The sequence below is a fragment of the Cydia strobilella genome, chromosome 18 (assembly GCF_947568885.1).
Source record: "Cydia strobilella chromosome 18, ilCydStro3.1, whole genome shotgun sequence".
NCBI lineage: Eukaryota > Metazoa > Arthropoda > Insecta > Lepidoptera > Tortricidae > Cydia > Cydia strobilella.
In genome coordinates this window covers 12,116,760-12,144,516 of record NC_086058.1, presented here as the reverse complement: position 1 = coordinate 12,144,516, position 27,757 = coordinate 12,116,760, and the positions used below count along the sequence as shown (strand labels likewise).

Below are 27,757 nucleotides of genomic sequence, written 5' to 3'. Positions count from 1 at the left end.
CACATTACAGCTGACGGTTCACGGCTCGTTCACGGTTGTTACTTTTTTGTTCATTCTTGCGATTTTGTAAAAAATCAGTTATTCAATAAATGGTGTAAAATGCCCCGAAAAGTGGTTCCGCGTGCTGTCACATGGCTAAGCGATAAGCAGTATAATGAGCAGAATATATCCACAAACTTCCACTATTATGAGTCAGTATTCTTGGTTTATCATCTCACTCAAACCATATTGTTAAATTACTTTTATACTATTGTTTATAAGACAATGTATATGACGTATTTATTTACAGAAAATTCCAATTTCAAAAGTTAATAGCCGGTGTAGGCGATTTCGTTCTTATTTCAAACGCGGACTCAGCGGAACCTGACACCGAGGAGGGTTGCGACGCCGCCCGGATCGTGGCGCTCTACGAGGACATCTCTAACAGCACCGACCCGTTCCGGGCTAAGGTGCAGTGGTACTCTAGGCCCAGCGATCTGCCAAAATCCAGCATAAGCAATGTGGAGCCTGTCGAATTTGTTGACAAAGAGGTTAGTTGAAATTAAAATTTGATATTGAAGTATTATTACAGTTTACAAAAGGAGTTAATTTTCTTGTGTTGTGTCATTACAAATATTGTAAGCCTTGCTTTATAAAGTGCTTCATACAACACATTCACTTCTAAGAACCCGCTAGGTGGTTCCATTTTGCATTGGAAATAGGGCACTTGGCACTGAAACTGTTAAGGTATGTTTCATAATTTTATTATAATTTTGTGTTAATTTCCTTTATATTAACTTTTACGTTATGCTCTTTTGCTGACTGGTACAGAAGAAAACTTGAAATGTATAATTATGGCTTTCCATCAGAGAATTTTTGCAAAAAGGATGTTTCTATAAGAATTTTTGTTTTAATGTCAGTTGTTGTTGTTATCATTATCAAAAATACTATAGTATATTAATCAGCTATTATTTTCAATAGGTTTTGGAAGACCATCGGCCATTCTCCACAGATGTCTCCATTGAAACATTCTTCAAAAAATGTCAAATCACTTTTGCACATACAAAAGACATTCATAATGTACTCACCTCTGCAAACTACCACTATGTTTGTAGATACAGGATCATGCCCGTGAACAAGAGGAAAGTCCAGATTAAACCCGTTTTAGAGGAGGAGAGGTTGGCCATGCAATATCTACAAACTCCTAGTAAAAACACTCCTACTAAAGGAACGACCCCTAGAACACCATCAAGCTTGGTGAAACGAATGAGCAGGGTGTCTATATCTGAGCCAAAAAATTGGAGTGTCTCTAAAAATGATGGGACAAAACTTCTGCTGAAAAGAGCCATCTTAGCTGATAAGACTGAAAAAGACTCGCCAAAGAAAGCCACACCAAAAAGCAAAAACATAACACCTGCAGAAACTCCTAGAAGTTCTAAAAAGTTAAGCAATAATAATATTGAAGAGCTTTTGTCTATGGAATTGAAAGAAAATGCTGAAGGCGGGTTACCCACGCTCATTATTAGACAGCATGTACTTGGCACACCAAAAAGAAAGTCCTCCATATCTAAAACTAAAGAAGATACACCAAAAAAAGTTCTAGTATTTGATGATGATGATGATGAGAAAGAAAGTCGCACAAGACACAAGAAAAGCCCAGTGTGTTACAATGAAGATATGTCACCAATCAAACCAACTCCAACTAAAGTCACCCGTTCTGGCAGAGTCACCAAAAGCACCATAAATTATGCCGAACCAGACTCATCACCAATCAAAAGAACTCCCAGAAAGTCCATTAGAAGAGCTACTGAGGATAGTGATGACGACTTCAAACCTATTCCGATGACTCCTAAAACGCCAAAGACACCTAGAACTCCTCGTACTCGGGCTACGCCAGCAAAGACACCTAAAAGTGTCACTAGGAGAATCCTTACCAGTCAGCTGACACCCACGTTGCATACTAGAGCGCACTCTTTTGACAACATTGATGGTAAGAGCTCGTAAAATTGTCATAATATTAAAAATCTGACCAAGACCTCTTGGAAACTCACCTCAAATGTGCTTTATTTTCAGAAATTCTTAAACAAAACAATTCATTACCAGGAAGAGAGAGCCAGATGGAGGAAATATTATCTTTTGTAAGATCAAAACTTCTCAGTGAAACTAGTGGGTAAGTTATAAATTTTACCCTATAAATCATTTGTTTTAATATTTACGGACTTTAGGATTTTACGAACATTTCAGTCTTGGAAATAGTAAAAATAATTAGGGACAGACTTGTAGATAGAATAACATTCCGTCTCAATGGAACCAAAAGAGAAATAGAGATTCCAACATGATTTTGATGTAACCCTTTGGACGCTACGTCACAGAATAACTAATAGTACTACCGTGCCAGGATGATGTGCAATCTATACCGGTCAACGGTTACAATAAACTCTTAATTTCATATATACTTTACAGATGCATGTACATATCAGGTGTCCCCGGGACCGGGAAGACGGCCACAGTGTGCTCGTCCCTGAAACTGCTGCAGGATGAGACGGACCTGCCCGAGTTCCAGCTGGTGGAGATCAATGGCATGCGCATCGCGGAGCCCCGGCAGGCCTACGTGCAGATCTACAAACAGCTTACAGGTTCATATAAAATGTCCCTTAGTATATGTATAGGTTTTTTTTTAAATCTGTTATAATTGTTTATTGACGATTTTATTTAACAGTAGCCTGTTGACTGTAAGTACATTTTTGTCTCCAGGCAAATCCGTGGTGTGGGAGCAAGCGTGCTCACTGCTAGAGAAGCGGTTCAACAACCCCGGCCCGCGGCGGACTCCGACCGTGCTCTTAGTAGACGAGGTACGTAATGTATAAAAAAACATTGAAGTACCGCCTCGCGAGTAAATTGCCGCGCGAAGCAGCTCGGTCGATGGAGACGTGCCTCGCGCGAGGCATTGTGGCCGCGAGTGCGTTTGCTTGTCGTACATACATAAAGTTTAGGCACTTCTACTTTGCGAGGCAATTGTCGAGCGAAACATCTCACCATTCTCACCTATACTCGAAACTGGAATTCAACGGTCGTTTATGTTCCTATTAGTACGGTTTGTACTTATGTAATAATAGATAAATACAATGACTTCTTCAAAATTACCAATAAATAAATTACTTAAGCGTCTTTTTTTTGTAAAAATTGAAAATACTATTGTACTAACATTTTATTGCAGTGGCAACCTTGTGGTAGATTTTTGGTCTCGAATTTCAGTTTTAAGTAGAGCGTCGCGTTGCGTTATAAACTTTTTGCGGCTCGAATGTTTGAACGCATACGTAGTTCCGTACGGTCAGGGCACAAACTAAAGCTGCCAAACAAAATGTGACCAATGAATTGCCTCGGATAAAAATGGGTCGCTTTATGCCCTTGGTCGCTTTATAATCTACAATTTGTCACTGCTCTCTCCAACGTTATTTATACTCGTTTCCAGCTGGACGCCCTCTGCACTCGGCGGCAAGACGTGTTGTACAGTATAATGGAGTGGGCGGCGCACGACTCGGCGCGGCTGTGCGTGCTGTGCGTCGCCAACACCATGGACCTGCCCGAGCGCGCGCTCGCTGCCAGGGTCGCCTCAAGATTAGGTAACCTATTTTTTGCAAGAAGCTCTTATAATACTAAATTAATTTTTAACAAGCAGAAACGTCTGCGATCGATGCTAATAAGCTTAGAATAAATTTAAAAGTGGAAAAATTACTGCCTTGGGTGAGACTTGAACTCACAGCCTCTGGATCCAGAGGCCGTGAGTTCAAGTCTCACCCAAGGCAGCAATTTTTCCACTTTTAAATCTTATAATAATGTTCTGAAATGACGTAATCCAATAGGTTTTTGGGCTGTTACTGCACACTATGTCTTTAAACGCTGGTTTAAATTAAAATGTATAATTAGAAATAGTGAAAAGTTTGTTGTATGTATTTAATGAATGAATATGAAATATGAATATATGTTTGCTAGCGAGGTCGTGAAGTAGGCCATTATTCGTAACCATTGGTTTCAGGTCTGACGCGACTGACGTTCCCGCCGTACACTCACGCGCAGCTGTCCCGCATCGTGGCCGCGCGCCTCGCCAGTGCCAGTATCTCTGCCGACGCGGTACAGCTTATAGCCAGGTAAGTAATTATATAAAAGTCCTACTCGTAATAAGTACATTGTTTAATTTTTTGGTCATTTACGCATCGCACTAGCGTAGCGATATGTACCTATGTGTACAATGTGTTTAGATAATTATGATGGAGACGTTAATTGCGTGATCTTAATCATAATCATTTATTTGTCGCAAACCATGGTATTACAGTAGGCCGAGCACATGATTGGCGCGACAGTATTTCGCCGCGAGAAAGACTACCCGTCTTTTGCTAACTGTATGAATTAAAGGGGGGCGGCTAGTCTATGTCGCGGCGAGATACTCTCGCGCCAATCATGTGCTAGCCCGGCAGATGTTATTAAAATTAAATAAATACAGTCATGGACCCTACTAGGGCGTGGCAACAGTTATACGGCGTATTAAATATTACATTTATAACTCATATAATACGCATTGACTATTGCAAAATTCGATGCTCGGACGCTTCGAAGTTTCAACCTCGCATGGAAGTTTGGTGCCATCGATCGATCGATTGACGGCATTCGATTTCAAAATTTTGATTCTTCAGCCTCGTACGGAAGCACACCCTGCTTTGACAATCCGCGTCTTCAATCTCGTACAGAAGCGCGTTGCACTCAGGCACTGGGTTTTCGACTTCCTATGGAAGCTCATTACTCTAACCGTTAGAGGCGTTAGAGTCTAACGCCTCGAGTAAAACAGTGTTTATAAAACATTTGTTTTATAGGAAAGTAGCAGCAGTGTCTGGCGACGCGCGCCGCGCATTAGCACTGTGTTCCCGTGCGCTCGAGCTAGGCGGCGGTGGGGGCTCCGCGGGGCTGCGCGAGGTGCAGGCGGCCCTGGAGGAGGCGGCCTCGGGCGCCGCCGTGCGCGCTATTCGGGCCTGTGCCCCGGCCGAGAGGCTCATGCTGCGCGCTGTCGCCGCTGAGGTCACACTTTGTTACTTATTCCACAGATTATATAATACTTATACTACACAGATTATATAATACTATACAATAAAATATACAAGAAAATACATTTAAATTTAAAATCAATTGTTGAATTTCTTGTAAAGACTGACGTACCTAGACTACCTAGGTATGAGGTGAAAAAGTGAGCAAAACGTTCCGGACTCCGAACCCAAAAGGGGTCTCAATATTTTCGAAAGGCCGCGCCTTCATTGTCCCCATTTGATGAAGTCCAGTATGGCTACACCATTGGCTGGACGGCTCGATGGCGGTACAACTCCCACATGTTGATGTGTAACTTACAGGTGGAGCGGACCGGGTCCGACGAGACCACCCTCTCCCTCGCACTCAGCACGGCGGCGGCGCTGGTGTCCCTCTCGGGGCGGCCGTACAGGGCGGCGCCCGGCGTGCGGCCGCCGAGCGCCGCGCAGGCCGCCGCCGCGTGCGCGCGCCTCGCCGCGCTGAGGCTGCTGCTGCTTGAGAATAAAGGGGCTGAGCCGAGACTGCTGCTTAATGTTAGCGCTGATGACGTGCATTACGCTACGAGGGAGATTACTGTGTGATTTATAGCCGGTCTCTAACAATAAACAGGTCCACACCGAACAAGCCGACTCGCGAGGCGATGCGCGGCAATTTTCTCGCGAGGCAGCTCCTTCTGTGTGGACCTAATGAAACCGATTTCGCCTTAATTCTCGTAAATCCATGCAGCCTTTTCTACTTTAAAAAAATGTTTACGAAACCTTTCCTTACCATTATGGAATGTCATCGACTTTATTGTTTTTTTAAAGCTATATCATGTTCTATATATTGTATTTTATTTTAATTTTTTTCTTAGTAACCAGTTTTTTTACGTTTACAATTAACAGATAAATTGAAAAAAATACTCAAAATAATGTGACATTTTTATAAATGACCAGATAATTTTATCTTTAACTTAACGTAATATTTACCTACAAAGATTAGACTAATTGAATGTGACTTTTTCCACAAGCAGGACTTTTCAACAACCTACAATAATAAATCGATTTTAATATTGTTATGACATTATTTTTATTATTGACTGATGATTATGGTACAATTTTAGTAAATAAATATAATTATGTAACTTAATTATTTTGTTTTATTTATTTCATGTTAGCAATCCCCCACTTGCAATATTTTAATGAGAGCTTCAGTGTTGTCATCTTTTACTGCTTTCCGACTCGCAGCAACCACTGCTTTACTATAGTTACCAACTGTAAAAACAATTTAAAAAAATGATATCCACAAGAATACTTTAGTTATTTACGATACAAGTGCGGAAAAGAGGAGGACTCGTGTCGATTTAAAACACTCCCTGCGGTCGTGTTTTAATTTATCGCCACTCGTTTCGAATTACCTATTCGCACGTGTATCGTACAACGTTTTACAGTACATATGGCCCTTTAAACTTTCGACATATGCACGAAAAGTGCACTTTACGCACTAGGGCGAGAAAGTTGCACCATATGTACTGTAATAGTTATTTACGATACAAGTGCGGAAAAGAGGAAATTGGAAACGAGTGGCAATAAATTAAAACACGACCGCAGGGAGTGTTTTAAATCGACACGAGTTGCGAATTACCTATTCGCACGTGTATCGTACAACGTTTTACAGTACATACGACCCTTTAAACTTTCGACACATGCACGAAAAGTGCTCTTTTACGCACTAGTGCGAGAAAAAAGGCACCATAAGTACTGTAAATTATATTTCTTAGCATATTGAAACAATGTGATTAAAATGTTACTCATAATTATCCATGTTCGAATAGTTTTAGTTTAGGACTACATGGGGCGGGGACAGATGGGAATGATTCGTATGAATGCACCTATTCCCATCTGTGCCGGCGGGGTGGGACAAATGGGAATATACCTTTTTTACACGACTGCCCAAAAAAGGAGTGTATTGTTTTTTTTTTATTATACCTCTTAATCGCGCGGCTTGCTGCAGTATCATGTGCAGTGTTTTCAAGGAAGCGACGGCGTGCTCTTGTGTCGAGCGTCGCACGTGGCAGCTCAACAGCAGCTCCTCGTTCAGCATTACCACTTCTTTGTAGCGACTCAACATTTCTTTCCTACAACAAGTATACATATATTTACATAAAATATGCCCAAAACGTAAAAATGTTTAAACAAAATGTATATACGTACAAATCATGAGCTGCGGCATCTTGGGCTGCGGGTAACAGTGCGGTTATCAGTTGCGCCCTTTCAGCAGTTTCTGCTGCCAAACGTGATCTCATCTCTCCTACTTGAGAAGCATTTGTCATCTCTTCGCGAAGTTTATCTTCTGCTTCAGGAAATTGTGCCGTGGACTGAAAAATAAAAAACTTGTTTATAAGTTTTCGAATGATGCAAACGGAAGGAAGTAACTTTTTTTGAAATATATTGTTTAATCGATTTTTGAAATATATATAAATATATTGTTGTGTTGAAATTATCGATTTCGATTATGAAATGACGCAAAAAATAGTACAGCACTAGCCAATATGGCGGCGCGTCAAGCTTCTATCTTGTCTATGGTACAAGCGGCGTGGAGAACTGTCAAAAACCGAACGGTACCCGTATACAGCAACAAGCATAATTTTTACGAATAATCTCTGAAAATGGTTGAGAATAACGACGTAGAGCTGTCTGAGGCTGAAGCTGAACAGTACGATCGTCAAATTCGTCTGTGGGGTCTAGAATCTCAGAAACGACTACGTGCCTCCAAAGTATTAATCATCGGGTTATCTGGCCTCGGCGCCGAAACTGCAAAAAATATAATTCTCTCCGGAGTAAAGAGTGTTTGTTTGCTAGACAATGAGAAACTTAAAGAAGTCGATTTATACTCTCAGTTTTTAACTCCGCCTGATAAGATCGGCGAGAATCGCGCTGAAGCCTCTTTGACGAGAGCGCGGGCTTTAAACCCAATGGTGGATATAACAGCGGAAACAAAGGGAGTCGACGAGCTGCCGGACAGCTTCTTTACTACTTTCGATATTGTGTGTGCGACCGGGCTCAAGCAGGAGCAGCTAGAGCGTATCAACAACGTGTGCCGTGACAACAACAAGAAGTTCCTTTGCGGCGACGTTTGGGGCATGTTCGGATACATGTTCGCGGACCTCGTCGACCACGAGTACTCGGAGGAGATTGTTCAACATAAAGCCGTTAAGCGCGGCCCTGATGACGAAGAAAAAAGTGCAAGGGAGACAGTATCTATCACTGTTAAACGCCGAGCTATCTACGTGCCGTTGCAGAATGCTTTGTCAGCGGATTGGTCGAAACCCGAGCTCCGCTCCCGTCTCCGTCGCGGTGATCCTTCCTACTTCGTCATGAAGATCTTATCACGCTTCCGAGATGAGTACAATAGGAACCCAGACCCAGCTAAACGTAAAGCTGACACAGAAATACTACTAAAAATGAGGAATGAGCTTGTTAAGGAACTATCGCTACCAGCTGGGTTTGTAACTGATGATCTTTTAAATAATGTCTTTGGTACTGTATCTGGAGCTGCAGCGGTGGTGGGAGGAGTCATCGGCCAGGAAGTTGTTAAGGCAGTCAGCCAGCGGGAGCCTCCACATAACAACATGTTCTTCTTTAACCCGGTAAAATGTGTTGGTTTTGTAGAACTTTATGGTCAATAAGGATCTTTTTAGTTTTAGAAACTAGGCTGTAATTTTTTAAGTCAAATTATAATTTAAAGGCACAACATGTTTTTTTGTATTTTACCTGCAAATCTGCTAGATTTAGATAAACTGCCAGACTCTGGATCAAGTCACCTGCCAATGAAATATGAGGTGTTGAAAACTTTACATTTCCATCGGCTTCAAAGTCCACCTCTAAGTGTGACTTGTCCCTTAAACAAATGAACCTCATATGAAGTTCCTTCATGTTTTCCATTTCAAGTACTATATCTTGTTCTAGTAAGAAGTTCTGATTGATCCAAATGCAGATTCTTTGAATCCTCTCTGTAATCTTGAATGTGACATAGCTGTTCTGTTTGGTGATGGCGAGGGTAGATGGAGCCAAGCAATACATGGCAAACCTGGGCAACTGCTTTGTCAGTTCAAATATGTGGAATTGTTCACTGTCTGCATAACCTACTAGTGCCTGAAACATTGCAATTTTATTAAAATTTTAATAACACATACATTACACAATGACTTCTAAGATAAAGAAAGTTTATTATTCAAGTAGGCATATTACAATGCGCTTATGAACGTCAAATAAAGCTACGCCGGCTCTAACCCTACACCTCTGCCCCGAGAGGTTTAAATCTCCCCACAATTGGAGGAGGGTATCCCAATATGGGACCGGCAACAAACTCGGCGGGACACATCTTTTCAAAACAATACATCTTATAATTAACATGCATTAGGAGTAAATAAGAAAAAATACAATTTACAGTACATATGGTGCTACTTTTTCGCACTAGTGCGGGAATGAGCACTTTTCGTGCATATGTCAAAAGTTTAAAGGGCCATATGTACTGTAAAACGTTGTACGATACACGTGCGAAAAGGTAATTCGCAACTCGTGTCGATTTAAAACACTCCCTGCGGTCATGTTTTAATTTATCGCCACTCGTTTCAAATTTCCTCTTTTCCGCACTTGTATCGTAAATAACTATTACATTACTATAGAATTCATGCAATTACATACAGTAGGTACTTTTATTTATATAAATTTGATTTAATAATACATATGTAATAAATATAGGACATTCTTACACAGATTGAATAAGTCCCACGGTAAGCCCAAGGAGGCTTGTGTTACATCAAATCATATAAATACGTAGCTCTTTCAGAAAAGATTATGATCTGCATAAAAAGCCAACCGCGACGGACAGCGTGCCGTGACGTCACCACAGGCTTCTGACACGCTGCCCGCCGCGGGTACCTGGTCTGCTTGACCACTCGCCGTCTGCGGTGGACGTCTGCCACGTATCATACACAGTACACGTATACAACAGTAGATTGCACTAAAATCAAAGGTAGCCCATCTTTTCTTTAAAAATCAGCTCTATTGAATAATACATAAGACGCCATGTTGGAATGCCAGTCTTCTTCCCCCTCAAGAGGACATCACGTGCGGCGAGTGAGCCAGAGACCATGCACAATACATTTACGAATATACTATTCGGACGTCGTCGGTCGCGAGCGCTGGCAGTCGTCAACCTCGGACGGCGTCTAGTTAAGCAGATCGCAGCCTAATACAACTTGGCTACGAAAAAATCGCTCTGTGCGTGTTCGCTCCATGTTGACGCTAGCGTGGTTGCGCCTGTCAGCGTCGAACGAATTTGCTCGGAGCGTTTTATATCGTGCCCTTCGTCTTTAGCAATAACCTTGATGTGCACGTCCACGGGCACATCCCTCGGTGGGCGCAGCGGCACGCGCAGCACGGAGCGGAGCTGCGCGGGCGCAGGGTGACGCGCTAGCGTCTCGCCCGTCGTGAAGATACCCTCCGCGAGCACCAGAGCCGCGCGTACCACGGTGTCGTTGTTGGTAGATATCGTGAGATCTATGCCTTCCTGGGGATGTTGGTTTTAAAGAAACAAACGTGTCTTAATTTATACCAAGTTTTTGTCTATAAATTTTGATATGCAGGTACAAACTTTTGTTTTCAACTACTTATCAATAATTCAAAAGTCATCCACTTTTCGTCAAGTCCATTGTAACGAGTTCAAAATAAATAATTAAGGTTGCGGCTTTTTGTTCTTAGTAATCTTTGTTCTAGTGTTCACATTTCCACCTTTGTTTTTCAAACCAATTTGTTGCCGTCGAAGCGTTGAAGATGACATTGTAATGTCCTAACACTCCTAACTTACCTCTACCTACTACCTTTGCTACTACATGCCTACTTATGCTAAATTTGAATTTGACCGAAAAAAAAACTTATTTTCAAGATTTGATTAGCATCAGGAAGAATGAATAGAAAATCTGGTCAGTGATTCTCTATGGTGTCTTTTACTGTTTTTGACAACTTGGCCATCAGCTACGTACAACATAAAAATCTTGCCCATAAACAGTCCCAAAAACCCCACAACTCACATCATTAAGGTCGGTAGTGACGGCGACATGCAGCCGTGTATTAGTCGGCATGGCGCTCGTCGGTCGTTCGTCGCTCACGCTGGCCTCATAGTGCTGGAGCTCCACTGTCAACGCCTGCTTGCGGTTGAACAGCTCCACTATTGCCGCGCGGTCTTCTTCTGAGGGCTGGCTCTTGGAACCCGCGGGCTCTTGGTATGGCGGGTAGCCCAGAACTGTTAAAGAATTCAGTCATATTGATAATTAAAACTAGCTTTAACCATGGATAATTATACTTGAATCATTGACAATGACATCATATAAATATAAGCCAATAGGCATCTGCTGCTGGACTTAAGACACCTCTAAAAACAGTAAAAACCTCCACGGCGAGCAGCCGTGCGTTCCCTTCATCGTTGAATCTCAACGATCTGGACCAGATAATGGTTTAAGTACCTACCCGGTATATGCGTTACGATGGACGGGAAAATGCAAAATAGTTATTTATTAGGACAGTTAATGTAACACACGTCACACCTTTTATTGAAAATCACGGGGGCCTGCAAGTCGAAGTAACACTTGTGTTTTAGTCTTCATGCCCTTACCTTCTCCCCTATCTGAAACACAGACCAGATCTGGAACGCCGACGGACCGGTAGTCAGCGTACAGCATGGCAGAGGCCGCAGAACGCAGTTGCACTCGTCGCAGAACTTTGCCGGACACTGCATCTCGCCAGTCGATACGTCCGTTGGTCCAGCAGCAGGCTAGCGCCTCCCCCGAAAGTTGGACTGAGAGCGCGTTGGTTTTCGACTAAGGAACAAAAGGAAAGGACGTCTGATTCTGATACGGATTCAAAAAAGAACAATAGAAGTAACGGAGCGAATAGGTAGGTATAGGTATGTGAAAACGGTGAAAATCGAAACGTGTAAAAGTAGATTCACAAGAGAACTCTGTTTGGTTTTGTGAATCTATTGCATGACTTGCGGTCCTTCGAACCGGATACTCTTGGAATGGAAGACTTAAAACAAGAACGAATAAAGTTTTACCTTAACTCGCCAAAGCCTTATTCCTTCTTCATAAATGCCAATAGTCCCATTAGCCAGGCCGTACGCGAATCTGACATCAGTAATTGCTGCCAGACAAATAACGGGTCCAGTTTCAGCTATCTCCGTCTTAAACTGGTTGTTCTTCATCACCCTTATGTAGGAGTCTTCACATCCTAGAAGTAACTACAACATGACATAAAAAAGATGAATCAAATTTTAGATCTACCTACATGTACGACAGTTGCAAGTTTTCTGAAAGGTTGAGAACAGGATCGGATTTAGAGGTCTGGAGGCCTCGGAGCAACAAAGGAGTGAAGGCCCCCTGGCCCGAAATTATTTTTCCGAAGTCTATTGTGGGGGGCCCTCTTTTATGGAGGCCCCGGGGCTGTAGCCTCGATTGCCCTCCCCTAAATCCGGCCCCGGTTGAGAATGGTTTATGATATGGCTAATGCGTCATATTGGAGGCCTAATAATGATGTTGTGTGAGTTGATGAGATGGAGTTGGATAAAAATCTCCTGCAGATCTGCAATGAGTTCGAGATTCTATGTTCAAATTGAAATATTTGCAACGTACCTATACAAACATGTATGTTATGTTGAACTTTGCTATTAAGCTTTCCCTGATGACACGTATACCGAATAAAGTAGGGACTCACTCAAATTCTTTCGCTTACCTCGTTCTCCCCATCCTTATCAAAGTCAAATGTGATCATCGCGCACACCTTCCCGCTGACCACGGTCCAGAACACTTCGTTCCCCTGCCAGTCGATGCCTTGTACAGAACTGTTCCCGCCCACGATAGCCAGCGTCTCCTGGTACTTGCCGAAGGAGGCAGCTATGATCACGTTTACTCCATCATGCGCTTCTTTGAAGAAGAGATCGGAATTGTCGTGGACGTCATATGCTGGAATAAATAATTATTAAAACCTATATCACCTAGGTATTTCTTGTGGCAGTCGTGTCGTGGTGGATGGTGGTATTGGTGGTCGTGGTGGAAGTTAATTATCCAAATTATATGCGTTCCGAACTCAAGAAGGAGTAGGTAATATCTACATGAAAGGTCCTATGCAAAAGGAATAAGGTTGTAATTTCGATGTGGTGGTTGGTCGCCAGCAACATTTCGGTTATTGAGCTCGACCGTAGGTATTTTTTAATAATCATCTGTAACCCTCTCAATCAAAATAATCAGCTGTGACTCTGATACACGTTATCTAATGCATAATAGACTTCAGCAGTAGTACCTAATATCTGAGAAGGAGATCCAATAAGAAGCATGTCCCGAGTAGAATCGGGCCGCAGCGGACCGGAGGCTAGCGCGACCACAGCCTGGCTCAGGTTCAGCTCGGAGACCTCCCCGTGTGCTCTGGATCGTTGTGCGCGGCCGCTGACTGATCCACCGTGAGGGTGGTGAATTATTATCTGAGATTGTTAAAAATTTCTAGTTATACATGTATTAGCGATGGATAAGCAAATTGAATGAGAGCATGGGGACAACATAATTTATACCTTATCGAAACCGGCGCAAGCGGTTAGACAAGGATGGGTGCCGTCATATTTTGCAATGGTTACAATGTTTGGTATAACTTTATGATTTAATTCTAATTTAAATACTGGCTGAACAGTTGATATTTGTTGCATTTTGTTAAGTTACGATACGTTTTGCTTTTGTTTATGTTAAGATGTAGATATCTCATCACCATGGTTACGCCCACGTTACGCCTCATTCACAATCGAACTCAACATTCGTTGCTTAAAATTGGTAAACTTTGGGAATAATTAATGTCATTACCGGGTCTAACACGATTAAATTTCATCATTAATTTATACATTTATTTTTGGTTTTAAACACAGTTCTTGGGAATAAATGAGAATCTCTCAAACCTGGGCGTTTAAAAAAGTAGCTCGATCCGACCCACTGACAAACGTCAAAACTGACAACTTGTCATATGAAAAAGCGCAAATTTTTTCAGTCATTTATTTTGCGCATCGCATTAAGGTCAATAAAGTCCTGCCGACTTTAAAAATTAAGCATTTTATTTTAGTGATATGTTTACTGGCTCACAAGCCACCACCAAATGGGTAGTGAACTGAATGTAACAAGAAGCGAAAGCAGGTTAGTTTTCGGAAATAAATTTATTGTTTATCATTTCGTTTCGTCGGTAACGATTAGGGAATTTAGCAATTAATTGTATTGCACAACCTATATAATTGCAGACATCGTATATTATTGGTTTATCAATTCACGTTTGTTCATCTTGTTCGTTGTTTCATGTTCATCACATTTTGGCTACGTAGGTGTGCAGGCTGCATGTTCACGATCATTCCCGCCGCCAGTGATGCCCGGGGCCCAGTTCTGTAAAAGCTGGGGCCTGTATGTCATCCACTTTATTTTTAACATCATTATTATCTTTATGAGGTAATTTATAGTAAGTTATATACTCTTCATTTTGAATCAATTATTTTATTATCCTGTAATTCATGGTGAATAATAATTTAGGAAACCATAAAATAATATCAAAGGTACTTTAAACAATTTGGAATTTAAAAAATTACATCATTACAAACTATGGACTCAAAACATTTAAATAGATAATAACATTATAATCATTCAATTTGTAGCTGGCCCAGAATGGCTACTCCTTTGTCTATTGTTAAGTAAAACCGCATGTGCTACTTACCTATAACAATGTAAAAACAAACAACTATAACAATGTATTCCATTATATTACATCACCCGTTTTTTCTACCATTTCCGTCATATTTTTTTAATTGTATTTCAGATTATTTTAAGTCTTCAATGGGGGTTGACAAGCAAGTTATCTTTGAGTGTTGTGTGTGATTTGCAGGTGTTTGCTTGTTTTTTTTATTAATTCCCCATTTTATTCAGTAAATTGGGTTAAAAACTAGTTCATATAATAGGTGTATATGATACATAGTCAGGATTTCTGCTTTTGTCATGTAATAAAAAAAAATTAATTGAAATCTAGGTCAGTGATATATAAATAATCCCTTGACTTTATATTATTCAAATATCAGTTTGATAGTCTGTTTATGAACACAGTGCTCTACTACTCTCTCTGCTACTTCACAGCAGACAGAGAGAGAGCTCTCTGCTACTTCATATGATCCACTCTACAGAGACCATAGTAATTTACTCTAATAAGAATAGTTATCTAATACATCCATTTTATATTTAAAACATTTTCCTTCATATCCTTGAGGGTTATTAAGTTAATGCTGAATCTGCTTGAATGCTTTTGTTTTTTTGGTTTCTTTATTTGTGAGTTCATTCTTGTCTTAAAATATCATTGTACAGAATGATAAATGGTTTATACATAAATTCCTAAGTTACAGTGTAAACTCCATATAATGTCACTCAATATAACGCTTTACTCCCTATAACGTCAACATTTGTTGGCTATAGTTCTTTACTTTAATATTAATTTCTCTCTATATAACGAAAACTCTGTATAGCATCAAAAAACCGGACAAGTACGAGTCGGACTCGCCCACCGAGGGTTCCGTACTTTTTAGTATTTGTTGTTATAGTGGCAACAGAAATACGTCATCTGTGAAAATTTTAACTGTCTAGCTATCACGATTCATGAGATACAGCCTGGTGACAAACAGACGGACAGATGGACATCGGAGTCTTAGTAATATGGTCCCGTTTTTACCCTTTGGGTATGGAACCCTAAAAACGTCCGGTCACTTGAGTGTCGCTATATAGAGTTTACACTGTATATGAATAATAGGTTTTTGGCAATTAATATAAATTTTAAATTTTATTGAGTTAATCCCTTGTTTCCCACAATACTATTAGTCCAAGGGATATTTATATAAAAAAATAGACACAATTAAAGAAAAGTTCTATGAAAATTGGCCCTACAAAATCTTATGAATATTATGAATTTATATTTTGCATTTAATGTTAAGTGGGAAATAGAAATATATGTATCAAGAAAAGGTATTGGAATTGTGCAATGACATAAGGATTAATTTGTCACTTCAGTTTTGAGCTGTGGAATTTTTTGTAATGATTTAATCCCTAACCCTATTTCCCATTGTGCCTCTTCAAGGGATAAGTGTCATACTGTAAGGTTTAGTGCAGTTATGTGTTTTTACAAACAGAAAAATAGATAGATATAACCAAATAACAGAATTATTAAGTAGTCTTATAAAAACATTAGAACATGTCATGGGAAAGCTACTCACTACATGTCGTTTTCAAGTAAAAGGTACCACATTGTCGCTTGCCATAAGGATGCTCTGACAGGTTTTTCGTATCAAGATACAAGCAATTGTCGTCCTTATATAAAGTGTCAATGTGGTACCTTTTGATTGAAAACGTTCACATATCTATATCCTATGCCTAATTATGGTATTTTCTTTAAAAAGGGACCTTATTGTCGATGGCGCTTACGCCATTATTAACGATTCTCCGATATAAATACAATGCCTCGCGGCGCTGTGCGGCGTAAGCGCCATCGACAATAAGGTCCCTTTTCATAGAAAAAGCCCTAATTTTGTCCCCATATTCATTAATGGTCATTTTGTATTTCAGTGTAGTAAGCAGGACATGGATTGGAAATATTTTATCAATTATTTGGAAGTAAGATTTGTAACATATTCCAGTTAGTGTCTGTTATATTTTATTTGCTTATTATTTATTGTGCTGGTTATTAAGTATGCATTTTAATTCCTGGGAATATATGTGGTATTTTCTATAAAAAGGGACCTTATTGTCGACGGCCCTTACGCCATTATTAACGATGCTCAGATATAAATACACTGCCGCGCGACGCTGTGCGGCGTAAGCGCCATCGACAATAAGGTCCCTTTTTATAGAAATGCCTCATATTTGTATTTATTGAAATAAATACGAATATGGGGCCTACATATATATTTTGTAATTAGTTTTAGCTGGTACTGCCCTAGTTTAGTGGCATTGACTAAAGACTTATATAATAATGCCTCTATTTAGGTATCAAGGTAATTTTCTGTTATGAAGGCGCATTGCCATAGCAACTAACCTAAATATTTTGTTCAATCCAAGGTTATAAATATATGCACACGACCTTATTGCCCAGACATTAAGGTCGTGTATACTTACATATTTTCGGCCCTTTATCCATATCGATATTTATTTTTAGACCCTGGTTTATAAATAGGTAGTCAGCTGCAGAGAAAAGGTACCCCCCCCCCCCTACATAGAAGTTTGTATGCAAAAGGTGCTAAGCGAATAGTATTGCTGACTGTACATAAAATGACTAACATATTTTCTTACCTAATTTAGTTTATTTTTGGGTAATTAATGAAAGATTTAGTATGATTACTACATTTGCGTAATTTGCAGATAAAAAATAACTTCGGTCAAGGTACTTAAACTGAAAATCAATTCGCAACTGTAATCAAGTATTAATTGGAAGTTTTTCATTGTACACTCAAGAGCAATAAAAAGGTCACTTTGTGTAAAAAATCCACATAAGATGACCCTTTCCCATTGCACTTGAGTGTATATTAAACAAAAAAACGTATTACGTCATGTAAATAGCCCTGACCTTTGAAACTTGTGTTATTTATTGTATCTACGTGTTTTATGCCAAACGGTGACAAGTAATTCGATCCAAGGTCAAATTTAATCATGCCCTGATTAGTATCTCGGAACACTAGATTCACTAGAAGATGCTCTACAGTAGGTACCTGTCTGATATTCTCTTACTCACTCGTATAAATAAATGTGGTATTATCAATAGAAAAGGAACCTTATTGTCGATGGCGCTTACGCCATTATTAACGATGCTCCGATATAAATACAATGCCGCGCGACGCTGTGCGGCGTAAGCGCCATCGACAATAAGGTCCCTTTTCATAGAAAATGCCCCAAATAAATATTAGGGGACATCTTACACAGATCAACCTATTTAGCCCCAGACTAAGCAAAGCTAAAGCTTGTGTACTATGGATGCTAGGCGACGATATACATACTTATATACATAGAAAACACCCATGACTCGGGAAGAAATGTTTTTGTTCGTCACACAAATAAATGCCCTTACCGGGATTCGAACCCAAGACCATCGGCTTCACAGTGAGGGTCACTATAGGTCACTACCCACTAGGCCAGAACAGACCGGTCGGCAATGGAGTTTTTGAAAAAAAAACAGTTATTTGACAGTCCATGGTACTCGTCTAAGATTAATTTAGTGACTAGTATTTTTGTTTTTATATACCCGGTTATAAATAGACACATTAATTGGCCAGTGTAACTGGCGGCCCAGCCAAGGTGATAATCGCTTGCGCTTCGCCATCGAATCGCTTTGTGTCTCTATCCCTCTTGCATATTAGTATGACAGTGACAGTTGCGTTTCGTTCGCTACGTAGCGTTAACGATTGGCATGTTGTCTACGGGGCCTGGTTTTGTACAGTCAACGTCAAAGATATGTTAACATTTTTCGCCTTATTACAAAGGAGTAAGGTGCAATAGTGTATACATATCTTTGACGTCCACAGCAGGTACTAAAATTACAGTTGGGAAAATCAGAAATTACAATTGGCCAATCGAACTGTCGTTTTAGTATTTACAAAAATAATATATAGGATAGAGGGGTACTGTCATAGTAAATTTTGTAGTCACAGTAAATTTACTGCCATGTATCGACACACGATTAAAACTAAAGATAAAAATATCAGAAAATGTATATGATATAGTATATATATCTATATATGAATAAATGATTTTTTATATGTATTTATTATTTTTATATGATTTTGACCCATGTTCTTTCACTGATATGTGTTAAAATTGTTAAATAACAAACGAAACCTTCAGCGCCATCTAAACGAGAATATAGGCCAAAGGTTGGTATTGTTGGTAGCGCCATCCGATGCCTCGGCGGGGCGGGCGAACGCGAGGCACGTCTAAAAATGTCGATACAACACGCGCGCCTACAGGCACGTCTACACTGGCCGTTTTGAGCGCGAGGAAATTGCCTCGCGTGTATGCCCGCTCTGTGTGGACCCGGCTAATAAGTGCAGTTTAGTTTAAGGTACCTACTAGCGTTATCCCATAGGGCATAGACGAATTCATTAATTTTATTTATTTATTTAAGAATTTAAATCAGGCAACAAGGCCGTCAAGGCCCATATTACAAATACCTTACAGACTAACATATATATATATATATACTTACATTGATGATTGGCATTTAGGCATGGTAGAAAAAAAAGAGCCATAAAACTTGCCATTGTATAATATATAAGCATGAATGACTAGGCTTGATTTATTTACTAACGCTGTACCATAGCATGTCAACTAAAATATTAATTAGTTTTTGTGTGTTTTTTTCTATTTTAAATGTGTGTTGTGAAGATCACATTTCTTATATTTTACTAGAAAATACAGTTTCGGCCCGGCCGAAAGGTCGGCAGTTTTTTGCCGAAACCGGATGTCAGATGTATCGTCTAGTGTGTACCTACAGGCTTCATGAATCAGTGTATAAAACTTATGGGGCCCACTGACTATCATAAGACTTGCACCGTCAAAATCGCTGTCAACTTAGTTTGGTCTGACTCTACACCTCGTGTGTGTCGATGGCGCTTACGCCTATATAAACGATGCTCCGATATAAATACAATGGCGCGCGACGCTGTGCGGCGTAAGCGCCATCGACAATAAGGTCCCTTTTAATAGAAAATGCCCCATTTTAGTTTATGTTCACATTTATAACATGTAAAGTAGGTATATCTATTAATGTTGCAGTTGGACGGGCGGCTGGTTCAGCTGGACGCGTCAGTCCGACACAATGCTACGGAATGTTGAGAAGAGAATATTGTCATGTGAGACTTTGGCTTTTTATACGAGTATAGTATTCTGTTAAAGTAATACACCATCAAAAAAAGGATTTAATTCAATAAAAACAGACATAACTTGGGAAACGCCACTACAACGACGCCATTACGGCGATGCTCATCTGTCAAGACCTAGACCTTGCCGCGCTATAGTGATGTGACCATTTCCAATACCGATTGTTGAGCTGCACTCGCGAAAGCCTCATCATCGGTTATTAATTTATTTTATAGAGACGTGCGTTGGATTGGAGGGTCTGCTATCTCTTGACCTGAATCGAAAGCGATAACAGTTCACGCTTTTAAGCAGGTGCTGCCCCTTAACACTTCACGCTGGCTCAATTTCGCATAGTAGGGTCTGCCATCTAGTGGCTTAAATCTAAAAATTTAAACTTGACATAATGCTCCGTGCATAATGAATAGGTGGCTTCTGTGCTGCCCTCTACAGTTCATGCACGCTCCCTATAGGTATCTATTTAGTTGTTATAGGTATTTATATTCTGTAACCCGCTAAGGCTGCGTTTCCACCAGAGAAGTGCGAGGTAGCTGAGCGGTGCGAGGATATGTAGCGACGGTGTGTAGCTAGTTCTTTTTAAATAGTTAAGCGAGCGGGGTGCGGTGAGGCGGAAGCGGAGCTTTTTAATGTTTTTCGCTCGTGCACGTACCTCGCAACACATTCCTCGTCGCACACATCATCCTTCCTTTGTTTTGTATGTACAAAAACACCTCGCTCCATTAGCTGTTTCCATTAGAGCTTTGCTGAGCGAGGATAGTAAATGAAGTGTTTCTATTGGTTCGTGGCCAACAAATCCCTCAATACGCATCCGCTCACATCTCTGGTGGAAACGCAGCCTAAAGCTTGACCCTAGCTTACGGTGCTACACCGATACAAAGGTAACAACACTAACAACAGTTTCAGTTGATGTTTTGTGTGTTGTTATTCAATTCAGTTATTAAGTTAATCAAGGAACTCCGATAATCTTATCTTCGTCCTCTGCGGTTAGCGTTGTCTGATAATAGTGCTCATAATTGCGAGATATACAGTTGTACAATGAAACTGAATTATTATTATAGCTTATTCACACAAAGATAAATAGAAATAAACGATACCAATCTAAATAGAGTAAGCGGAAGTCCATCGAGTCCACGCCCGTGAGCTTGAAGTTCGCGTCGAGGATAGTATTAAGCATTGCTTCTTTCGTACGCTAGGTATCACGTGCCGCTGTAGCAATGTCGAGCGTAATACGATCAAACATTAACCGTCGAAACTTAAAAAAATTGACTTAAAATTCAAGTACTCCATCCAGCAAATTAATAAAGCTTACCTTCCTACCAGGTCTGAAGACAGCATACAAGCGGTTTTATGTGGACATCGGTTCCGTGGTGGGACAGAGCGACAGGATATGGACCATCTCCTTGAACGACGAGGCGCCGGCCACGCCTCTAGTTATGCTGCACGGGATGGGCGCCGGCGTGGCGCTGTGGTGCCCCAATCTTGACGTCCTGGCCGCTAATAGGCCGGTGTACGCCATCGACTTGTTAGGTAAGTCAGCAGTTCTACGTGGATAGGGTCCGTGATGAATCAGAGCGATGGACCATCTCCTTGAACGACGAGGCGCCGGCCACGCCTCTAGTTATGCTGCACTGGATGGGCGCCGGAGTAACGCTGTGGTGCCCCAACCTCGACGTGCTGGCTGCTAAAGGTACGCCATCGACTTGTTGGGTAAGGCAGCAAATCTACATGGACTTAGGGTTAGTGGTGGGGCAAAGCGAGCGTGGGCCTCAGATGATTTTCCGCATTCTCAATAGTGTGGATTCGTGTTAGGCATTTTTGACAACATAGCCGGTTAAGGGATTGTCGGGTTTGTCGTAAATTATTTAATGCTAGATCTTGGTCAAGCTGCAATTATTTAGTGGTATTTCATGAGAAGTCGTAACGTTTACATAATTGCCGTAGGTTTCGGCCGCAGCTCCCGCCCCAAGTTCTCAACGGACGCAGACAAAGTGGAAGCGCAGTGGGTGGAGTCCGTGGAGGAATGGCGGCGGGAGGTCAACATCCGGCAGTTCATCTTGTTGGGGCACAGCCTCGGCGGGTACATCGCCACGGCGTACGCGCTTAAATACCCTGAGAGGTAAATAAAATAACTAGCCTGTTTACGTCCTACTGTATATAGGTATATTATATACTCTCATTATATTATGGTCCACAGCCACACTATCAACTGAAAAGTCGTAAATTTTATTGCAAAAACTATGAACTATGAGACACAAATTAAATTATTTTAATGAAAATATTTTAATGTGTTTTTTTTAAAGTAGAAACACTACTACATAAATTATAAACTGAAATAAATGTCATTGACGAAAGAAAAAGTGACCAAGGCCTCCAGTGCCCGAGGCTAGATAGAACCAGCGTCCTCTGCAAGCGCGGCAGATGCCTCAAACCGCTCAGCCACCCGGGTCACAGCGGTATGGGTCGAATTTTTCCCTCGTATATCGCCTTCCTAGGGTAGACAGTGTGGTTCTTATTCTTACCCTCTATCCGAATCAACTCAATCAACCTTCACTTGAATTCATTTCTTTTATAGAGTACAACACCTCATCCTTGCCGACCCTTGGGGCTTCCCCGAGAAGCCCGCGAACGTGCATGAAAAGTACCAGATTCCCCTTTGGGTCCGCGCAGTCGCCACAGCCGTATCCCCCCTCAACCCGCTATGGGCCGTGCGCGTTGCTGGCCCGGCCGGGAAGTGGCTCATTAGCAAGACGAGGCCGGACCTGTCCAGGAAGTACATGAACTTTGTGCCCGACGCGGAGACGGTTATACCGGATTATATACACCAGTGCAACACGCAGACTCCTAGGTATGGCGATATTTGTTTTAATATAATATCAACAATCGTGATATTCTGTTTTTCATACAGTTACTATTCGGATACGTAACTTGCCATCAGATTGATCGAAGCAGATACAATTATATACCTATAGTCTGATTCTTTAGCTAGTAAAATACATGTAAACAATGTGTTTTTACATTTTTGGGTACTTGAAACATTTATCAGTTAACCAACCAAATAGAAAACTGCCTGTTCCTCATCGTTCTGGCTTTAACCTATTTCATTTCATCGTGTAATCTTTTGATCTACCCTCAAATGGCTAAATATTCGATCTCATGCTTGTAGGTTCTTTACTAGCGCGAAGTAATAGCAAATATTACAAAACTAAATTAGTATTGATTAATCAAATCATCCCGACATATTCCTATTAACAAAATAGCACGATTATAGCAGCTTCTATGTTATGTTGAGTAAGTAAAAAGTAAGTAAGTTTTGGCATATCGAGTTGAAGAATTTTCTTGCCCAATAAAATACCTAATTGTGGTCTGTTTACATTATTTTAAATACCTAAAGATACAGACTATAAACAATAAACATGGCTCTGTTGCCACGCTTTTATTTTGAGCACTTTTTAAATCGATGAACAATCAATAATGATGTCTGTCATTTTATTACCGTAAACTTCTTCAACATTGCCTACCATGCCTCAACATTGATCATAGCTGTGTATTTCGTATTCCGCTTAACACCTTCGCTGCGGCAATTAGCCTAACTCGCAATTAACCATACTTTGCATGGGGTCTTTCGACCCCCTACCACAGTGAACGTGTTAAAAGTCACCCTTTTCACATTATTAGGAGTTAGATATAGTAGCGGTTTGGTAGAGTATACCTGTTTTTTCAAGCCAGGCAATGTTTCGCATGGTAGGCAATATATGTTGCAGATGTTTACGGTACCTAAAAGTGATTTAAAGTTTTTAAATGTTTTCTTATCTGTTGTACAGAGGTGTAAAGTCACGCCTAGACGCCATGACAAAATTCCGACACAAGCTTCACTACATAGTTCTTAATTGACTAAATATTTTAAATTTTATTTTCAGTGGTGAAAGCGCGTTCCACACATTAATGCACGGCTTCGGGTGGGCAAAGAACCCGATGGTGAAGCGAGTGTCCAAACTGGACGCCAACCTGCCCGTCACTCTGCTGTACGGCAGCCGGTCCTGGGTGGACAACAGCACGGCGCAGGTGCTGGCGGACCAGCGGCAGAGCCCTCACAACACTCTAGTGCAGGTGACTGTCGGCTCCATGTCAATAGTTAACCTTTAAGAACATCTAGAGTCGTCGTTACTAGTCTTGCCCACCGCGCCATGGATAACCATAGGTGTTATGACTTACGCTGTGAAAGTAACCTTCACACTTTCAAGAGCATGTTCCAGACGGTAGACAACCACAGTTTCTGCAACATGACCTTGGTAGAAGCGAGTGGTTTACAACAAGCGGCTAGACGATTTTAAACCACTGCTTCTGCCATTGGTTGGCAGAGCACGCCAGTCTACCAAGGTCATTTAAAGGTCATGTTGCAGAAACTGTGGTTGTCTGCCGTCTGGCACATGCTTCAGTGACGTTCTTGTTTATAACGTAAAGCAGCCATTCTCAAAGTGTGCTCCGTGGACCCCTAGGGCTCCGCAAAGCCTCTGTTGGTGCTCCGCGAGGATACTTGTAATAATAAGAAAAAACCAGCTCTTCTATAGGTATATCTGGTCCACGTGGTGACGATAATTTTTTTTTTATTAGGGGCTCCGTCAAATATTTCGCTTTCCAAAAGGGTCCCGACACTAAAAAAGTTTCAGAACCGCTGACGTAAAGCGTTTGAAGGGTTAAGGTCGCGAGTGACGCCGTCCCGTACGGCGGTCGTCTTAGGTGGGCAGCGGCGGATTGTTGACTCTATGCATATAGTGATAAGATCGCAAGCTAGATTTCTTGCCCATATCAGTCCTGTAATTTAGGCACTATAGTCATATCTTACATCCAAAATCTCTCCTTGTCATATCGGCGGCTTAATCCTGAGATGCGGGTCCTCCGCCATTTTGAAAAAAAAATCCAAAATTTGAATCGACAAAAAAATATATTTAATCATCGAATCTGCTTACAAAATGCCATGACAATCGGTTGAGAATTGCGACCTGTTCAGGAGAACATCCGGAAAGTGTTTTTGCCCAAGCTGAAACGGAGACCTTCGCTAATGCTCGGCCGAGAATTGCATACTTTGGATCCCTTTCTATTTAAATTACCACACATTTTCATATTCTCCATTATTACAATTACAGGTGATCAACGGTGCCGGCCACCACGTTTATTTAGACAAGCCCGAGCTCTTCAACAAGTACGTGCTCGAAGCGTGCGCCCGCACCGACGGACCCACCGAGCCTTCCAGACCTGCGGTCGAGCCAGCGAGACCCGAAAACGAGCCAGCGAGACCCGCAATCGAACCCGCGAAACCAGAAAGCGAGCCGGCGAACCCCGAGCGAGCGAGCGACGGGCGAGCGCCCAACAACACGGCTTCTTGATCGTAGCCATATCTGTACTGCTAATCACGGAGCGAGTGATTCAAAGCGGTTATTTGCTTTATTGTATCCTGTTTACCGGTGGCGTGCACATAGTTTTATGCAGACATTAACTTGCAATTATGAAATCCGGTAGCCAGGAGGGAAAATCGGGTGCTGAAAATACTGTAATTTTTAACAGTTTGACGTCCATGTAAGCCTGTAAAGAGGCAGAGCTGTGCTTTAACATTTGTAACTGTATTCTGCCGTATTGAGCCTAAATGTTGCAATTTGAGAGGTAACAAAGGCTGTCGTTGAAATTTGAATCTTCATGCTCAGACATTAGGGTTTCTTGAACTATTCTTTAAGTACTTTTAATAATGCATTAGCTTGGCAAGTACCTATTGCATGGAAATTATGTTTTGATTGTGACGAATTAGATAATTTAAATAATACAATAGCGTAGTTATCAACTACGGGGCCACTATTCGCCAATCTTTCCTTATGAGACGAAACTAAGGTATACAATGAGATAAGTACTCTTCGCTGGACTAGGCACGCTAGAATATAAATAGGTATATTATTGAATTCTATTTAATAGAAGCAGGGCATATATACATTAATTAGATAGATACTTTACGTGTGTTTTTTCCTAGAAAGCATCCTCAGGACCAGTTGCACCAACAGTTACCACAGTTAGCGGCCTGGTCAACGTCACTCAGCAGTGATCTATGAAACATCCCGTACAATAAAATTTAAATACGCTTTAAGGTTGACAGACGGCTTGGTGCAACTGACTCTTATTTATAGATAACTACATATACGATCTTTCGAGTAACTGCGACGAAATGTTGGTAACCAATTGTAAGATAATTTTTGATTCTGAAAATAGTGTTATTTACTACTAAAATACTATTCCTGTAATACCTTGCATACAACGTGTTTAGCTCTTCTTTACCAAATAATAGATAATTGTAGTAAAGAGTACGTAAAACTTGCCTTATTTACTTTAATAGTCTGCAAACACTTATAATAATATTATCTCTGTATTCCAGTACTTTCACATAATATTAAGATGTAAGAGTTTAGTTTAGAAGTAATAGTTTACTGGAGTGTTTATACGCTATTTTAATAATATTAACATGTATACGAACACTGCCGGTCTAAAACTGTAAACATCTTAATTTTCATAAAATTATGTGTATGTAATTGATATTGCAGATATAAATGTAGAAACTTATCCAGTTGTATGAAAAACTTTACACTGAAATGTAATACGAAAGCAAATAAATTAATAGCTGTAAAACTTTAAATATTGCCGTTGTATTATACATATACGCAGCCACCTCCCTAGGGCAAGAGAAAAATTAAATTTAGAATATTAAGTGCCAGTTGCACCATCTGCACTTGACAGACTGATCAACGTCACCCGGCGCGCCGCGGCGTTTTACTATGAAACTTTACATACAATAAAATTTTGCGAACTCTAACGACGACAACCAGTTTGATGCAACCGACCCTAAGTGTGAATTTGAACCGTTGTGTAATGTAACAAACACTAAATTTGTTAGTTATGAGTTGTTGTTTAATGTTAGGTCACTAATTATAAAATAAGAATTATTTTCCCGCGTTGATGGCTTGTGTAGAAATCGCATTGTAGAGGCCACGCACATAAACACCCGTGTATGTTTAGACATGAGAACGTCAGCTCCATTTTCAATTTAAAATTCTTATCCATACTATTATTACTTGTGTAAAATTCCATATTGCCTTTCTCTAAATTGCGAGACTTATACACAGTAAGCTACTCGGTTGTAAGGATTATCACATCCATGGGTCTAGGGGTAGTACCATATTATAGTCGGTATAACTATTGTTACATAATCTTTGAAATCTAAATCTCTTTCCCAGATATGTATGAACTATTCTTTACTATTTTTATGTTCTGTCCTTTTAATATTTTTTATCCTAATCCTTATCCATTTAATAATAGCCATTCCAAATAGTTTCCTTCTTCTATTTTAATAGAAATAAAATGTAAAAGCTTTAAATATATTGTGCAATCTAATGCCAGTACACAGTTGCTCAGAAATGGGTCAGGGACAAAGCCCTTTGTTCTATTTGGTACAGAACAGTACAGTATAAACTTAATATAAATTGAATTTCGCGCTTAGCTGATTTAGATTTTAGTATTACGAGATGAGTCAGTTTTTTCTGATCAGTGATCTTTATATTTAGAATTTGTTTGACACTGACTTGATTTAGCGGAAAGCACAAGTACTTTTTGACTGTTTTTAATAGAGCAAATTATATTATGTTGTTGTTTGTTATTTATCCGCGAGCTTTTTGGTACGCGGTTAGATTTTATGTAAATAAATATTATGTA

The 27,757-nt window shown here is 40.5% G+C and overlaps 4 protein-coding genes across 8 annotated transcripts; 3 read left to right on the top strand and 1 right to left on the bottom strand.

Annotated features, from left to right (window-relative positions):
• Positions 1-9: 9 nt before the first annotated feature.
• LOC134749274 (origin recognition complex subunit 1) lies at positions 10-6,130 on the top strand. Its single transcript, XM_063684168.1, has 10 exons — positions 10-191; positions 290-530; positions 961-1,969; positions 2,053-2,149; positions 2,443-2,615; positions 2,734-2,831; positions 3,452-3,602; positions 4,016-4,127; positions 4,848-5,049; positions 5,376-6,130. The coding sequence occupies exons 1-10, from the start codon at positions 100-102 to the stop codon at positions 5,631-5,633; spliced, it is 2,433 nt and encodes an 810-aa protein (XP_063540238.1). The 5' UTR covers positions 10-99; the 3' UTR covers positions 5,634-6,130.
• Positions 6,104-13,850, bottom strand: LOC134749275 (Bardet-Biedl syndrome 2 protein homolog). Of its 2 annotated transcripts, none has more exons than XM_063684169.1 (11): positions 13,654-13,850; positions 13,389-13,566; positions 12,822-13,051; positions 12,148-12,330; positions 11,707-11,911; positions 11,126-11,337; positions 10,420-10,605; positions 8,805-9,185; positions 7,245-7,408; positions 7,020-7,168; positions 6,104-6,305 (listed from the first exon to the last, which is right to left on the bottom strand). In XM_063684169.1, the coding sequence occupies exons 1-11, from the start codon at positions 13,783-13,785 to the stop codon at positions 6,205-6,207; spliced, it is 2,121 nt and encodes a 706-aa protein (XP_063540239.1). In that variant the 5' UTR covers positions 13,786-13,850; the 3' UTR covers positions 6,104-6,204. The 2 variants fall into 2 exon arrangements, with proteins under 2 accessions (XP_063540239.1, XP_063540240.1); XM_063684170.1 differs by having other exon boundaries at positions 10,432-10,605.
• LOC134749277 (SUMO-activating enzyme subunit 1) lies at positions 7,574-8,775 on the top strand. The gene has a single exon (XM_063684172.1). It carries the CDS (start codon positions 7,700-7,702, stop codon positions 8,717-8,719), a length of 1,020 nt encoding a protein of 339 aa, XP_063540242.1. The 5' UTR covers positions 7,574-7,699; the 3' UTR covers positions 8,720-8,775.
• A 233-nt stretch (positions 13,851-14,083) lies between the features above and the next one.
• On the top strand, positions 14,084-27,757 carry LOC134749735 ((Lyso)-N-acylphosphatidylethanolamine lipase). Of its 4 annotated transcripts, XM_063684755.1 has the most exons (9): positions 14,102-14,260; positions 14,443-14,563; positions 16,712-16,759; positions 19,910-19,986; positions 21,332-21,538; positions 21,953-22,127; positions 22,584-22,856; positions 23,929-24,118; positions 25,156-27,757. In XM_063684755.1, the coding sequence occupies exons 2-9, from the start codon at positions 14,484-14,486 to the stop codon at positions 25,393-25,395; spliced, it is 1,290 nt and encodes a 429-aa protein (XP_063540825.1). In that variant the 5' UTR covers positions 14,102-14,260; positions 14,443-14,483; the 3' UTR covers positions 25,396-27,757. The 4 variants fall into 4 exon arrangements, with proteins under 4 accessions (XP_063540827.1, XP_063540829.1, XP_063540825.1 ...); XM_063684757.1 differs by lacking the exon at positions 14,443-14,563 and having other exon boundaries at positions 14,084-14,260; XM_063684758.1 differs by lacking the exon at positions 16,712-16,759.

What these genes read in the sequence shown, in the direction of transcription:
- LOC134749274 (XM_063684168.1), top strand. Translation starts at nt 100, where the DNA reads ATGCCCCGAAAAGTGGTTCCGCGTGCTGTCACATGGCTAAGCGATAAG. An exon ending in TCGAATTTGTTGACAAAGAG is followed by an intron (nt 531 to 960) that starts GTTAGTTGAAAT and finishes TATTTTCAATAG; the next exon opens with GTTTTGGAAGACCATCGGCC. An exon ending in TGCGCGCTGTCGCCGCTGAG is followed by an intron (nt 5,050 to 5,375) that starts GTCACACTTTGT and finishes TGTAACTTACAG; the next exon opens with GTGGAGCGGACCGGGTCCGA.
- LOC134749277 (XM_063684172.1), top strand. Translation starts at nt 7,700, where the DNA reads ATGGTTGAGAATAACGACGTAGAGCTGTCTGAGGCTGAAGCTGAACAG.
- LOC134749275 (XM_063684169.1), bottom strand. Translation starts at nt 13,785, where the DNA reads ATGCAACAAATATCAACTGTTCAGCCAGTATTTAAATTAGAATTAAAT. An exon ending in GATGCCGCAGCTCATGATTT is followed by an intron (nt 7,169 to 7,244) that starts GTACGTATATAC and finishes TACTTGTTGTAG; the next exon opens with GAAAGAAATGTTGAGTCGCT. An exon ending in GCAAGCCGCGCGATTAAGAG is followed by an intron (nt 6,306 to 7,019) that starts GTATAATAAAAA and finishes TTGTTTTTACAG; the next exon opens with TTGGTAACTATAGTAAAGCA.
- LOC134749735 (XM_063684755.1), top strand. Translation starts at nt 14,484, where the DNA reads ATGCCCGGGGCCCAGTTCTGTAAAAGCTGGGGCCTGTATGTCATCCAC. An exon ending in ATTTTATCAATTATTTGGAA is followed by an intron (nt 16,760 to 19,909) that starts GTAAGATTTGTA and finishes TTAATGTTGCAG; the next exon opens with TTGGACGGGCGGCTGGTTCA. An exon ending in TGCAACACGCAGACTCCTAG is followed by an intron (nt 22,857 to 23,928) that starts GTATGGCGATAT and finishes TTTTATTTTCAG; the next exon opens with TGGTGAAAGCGCGTTCCACA.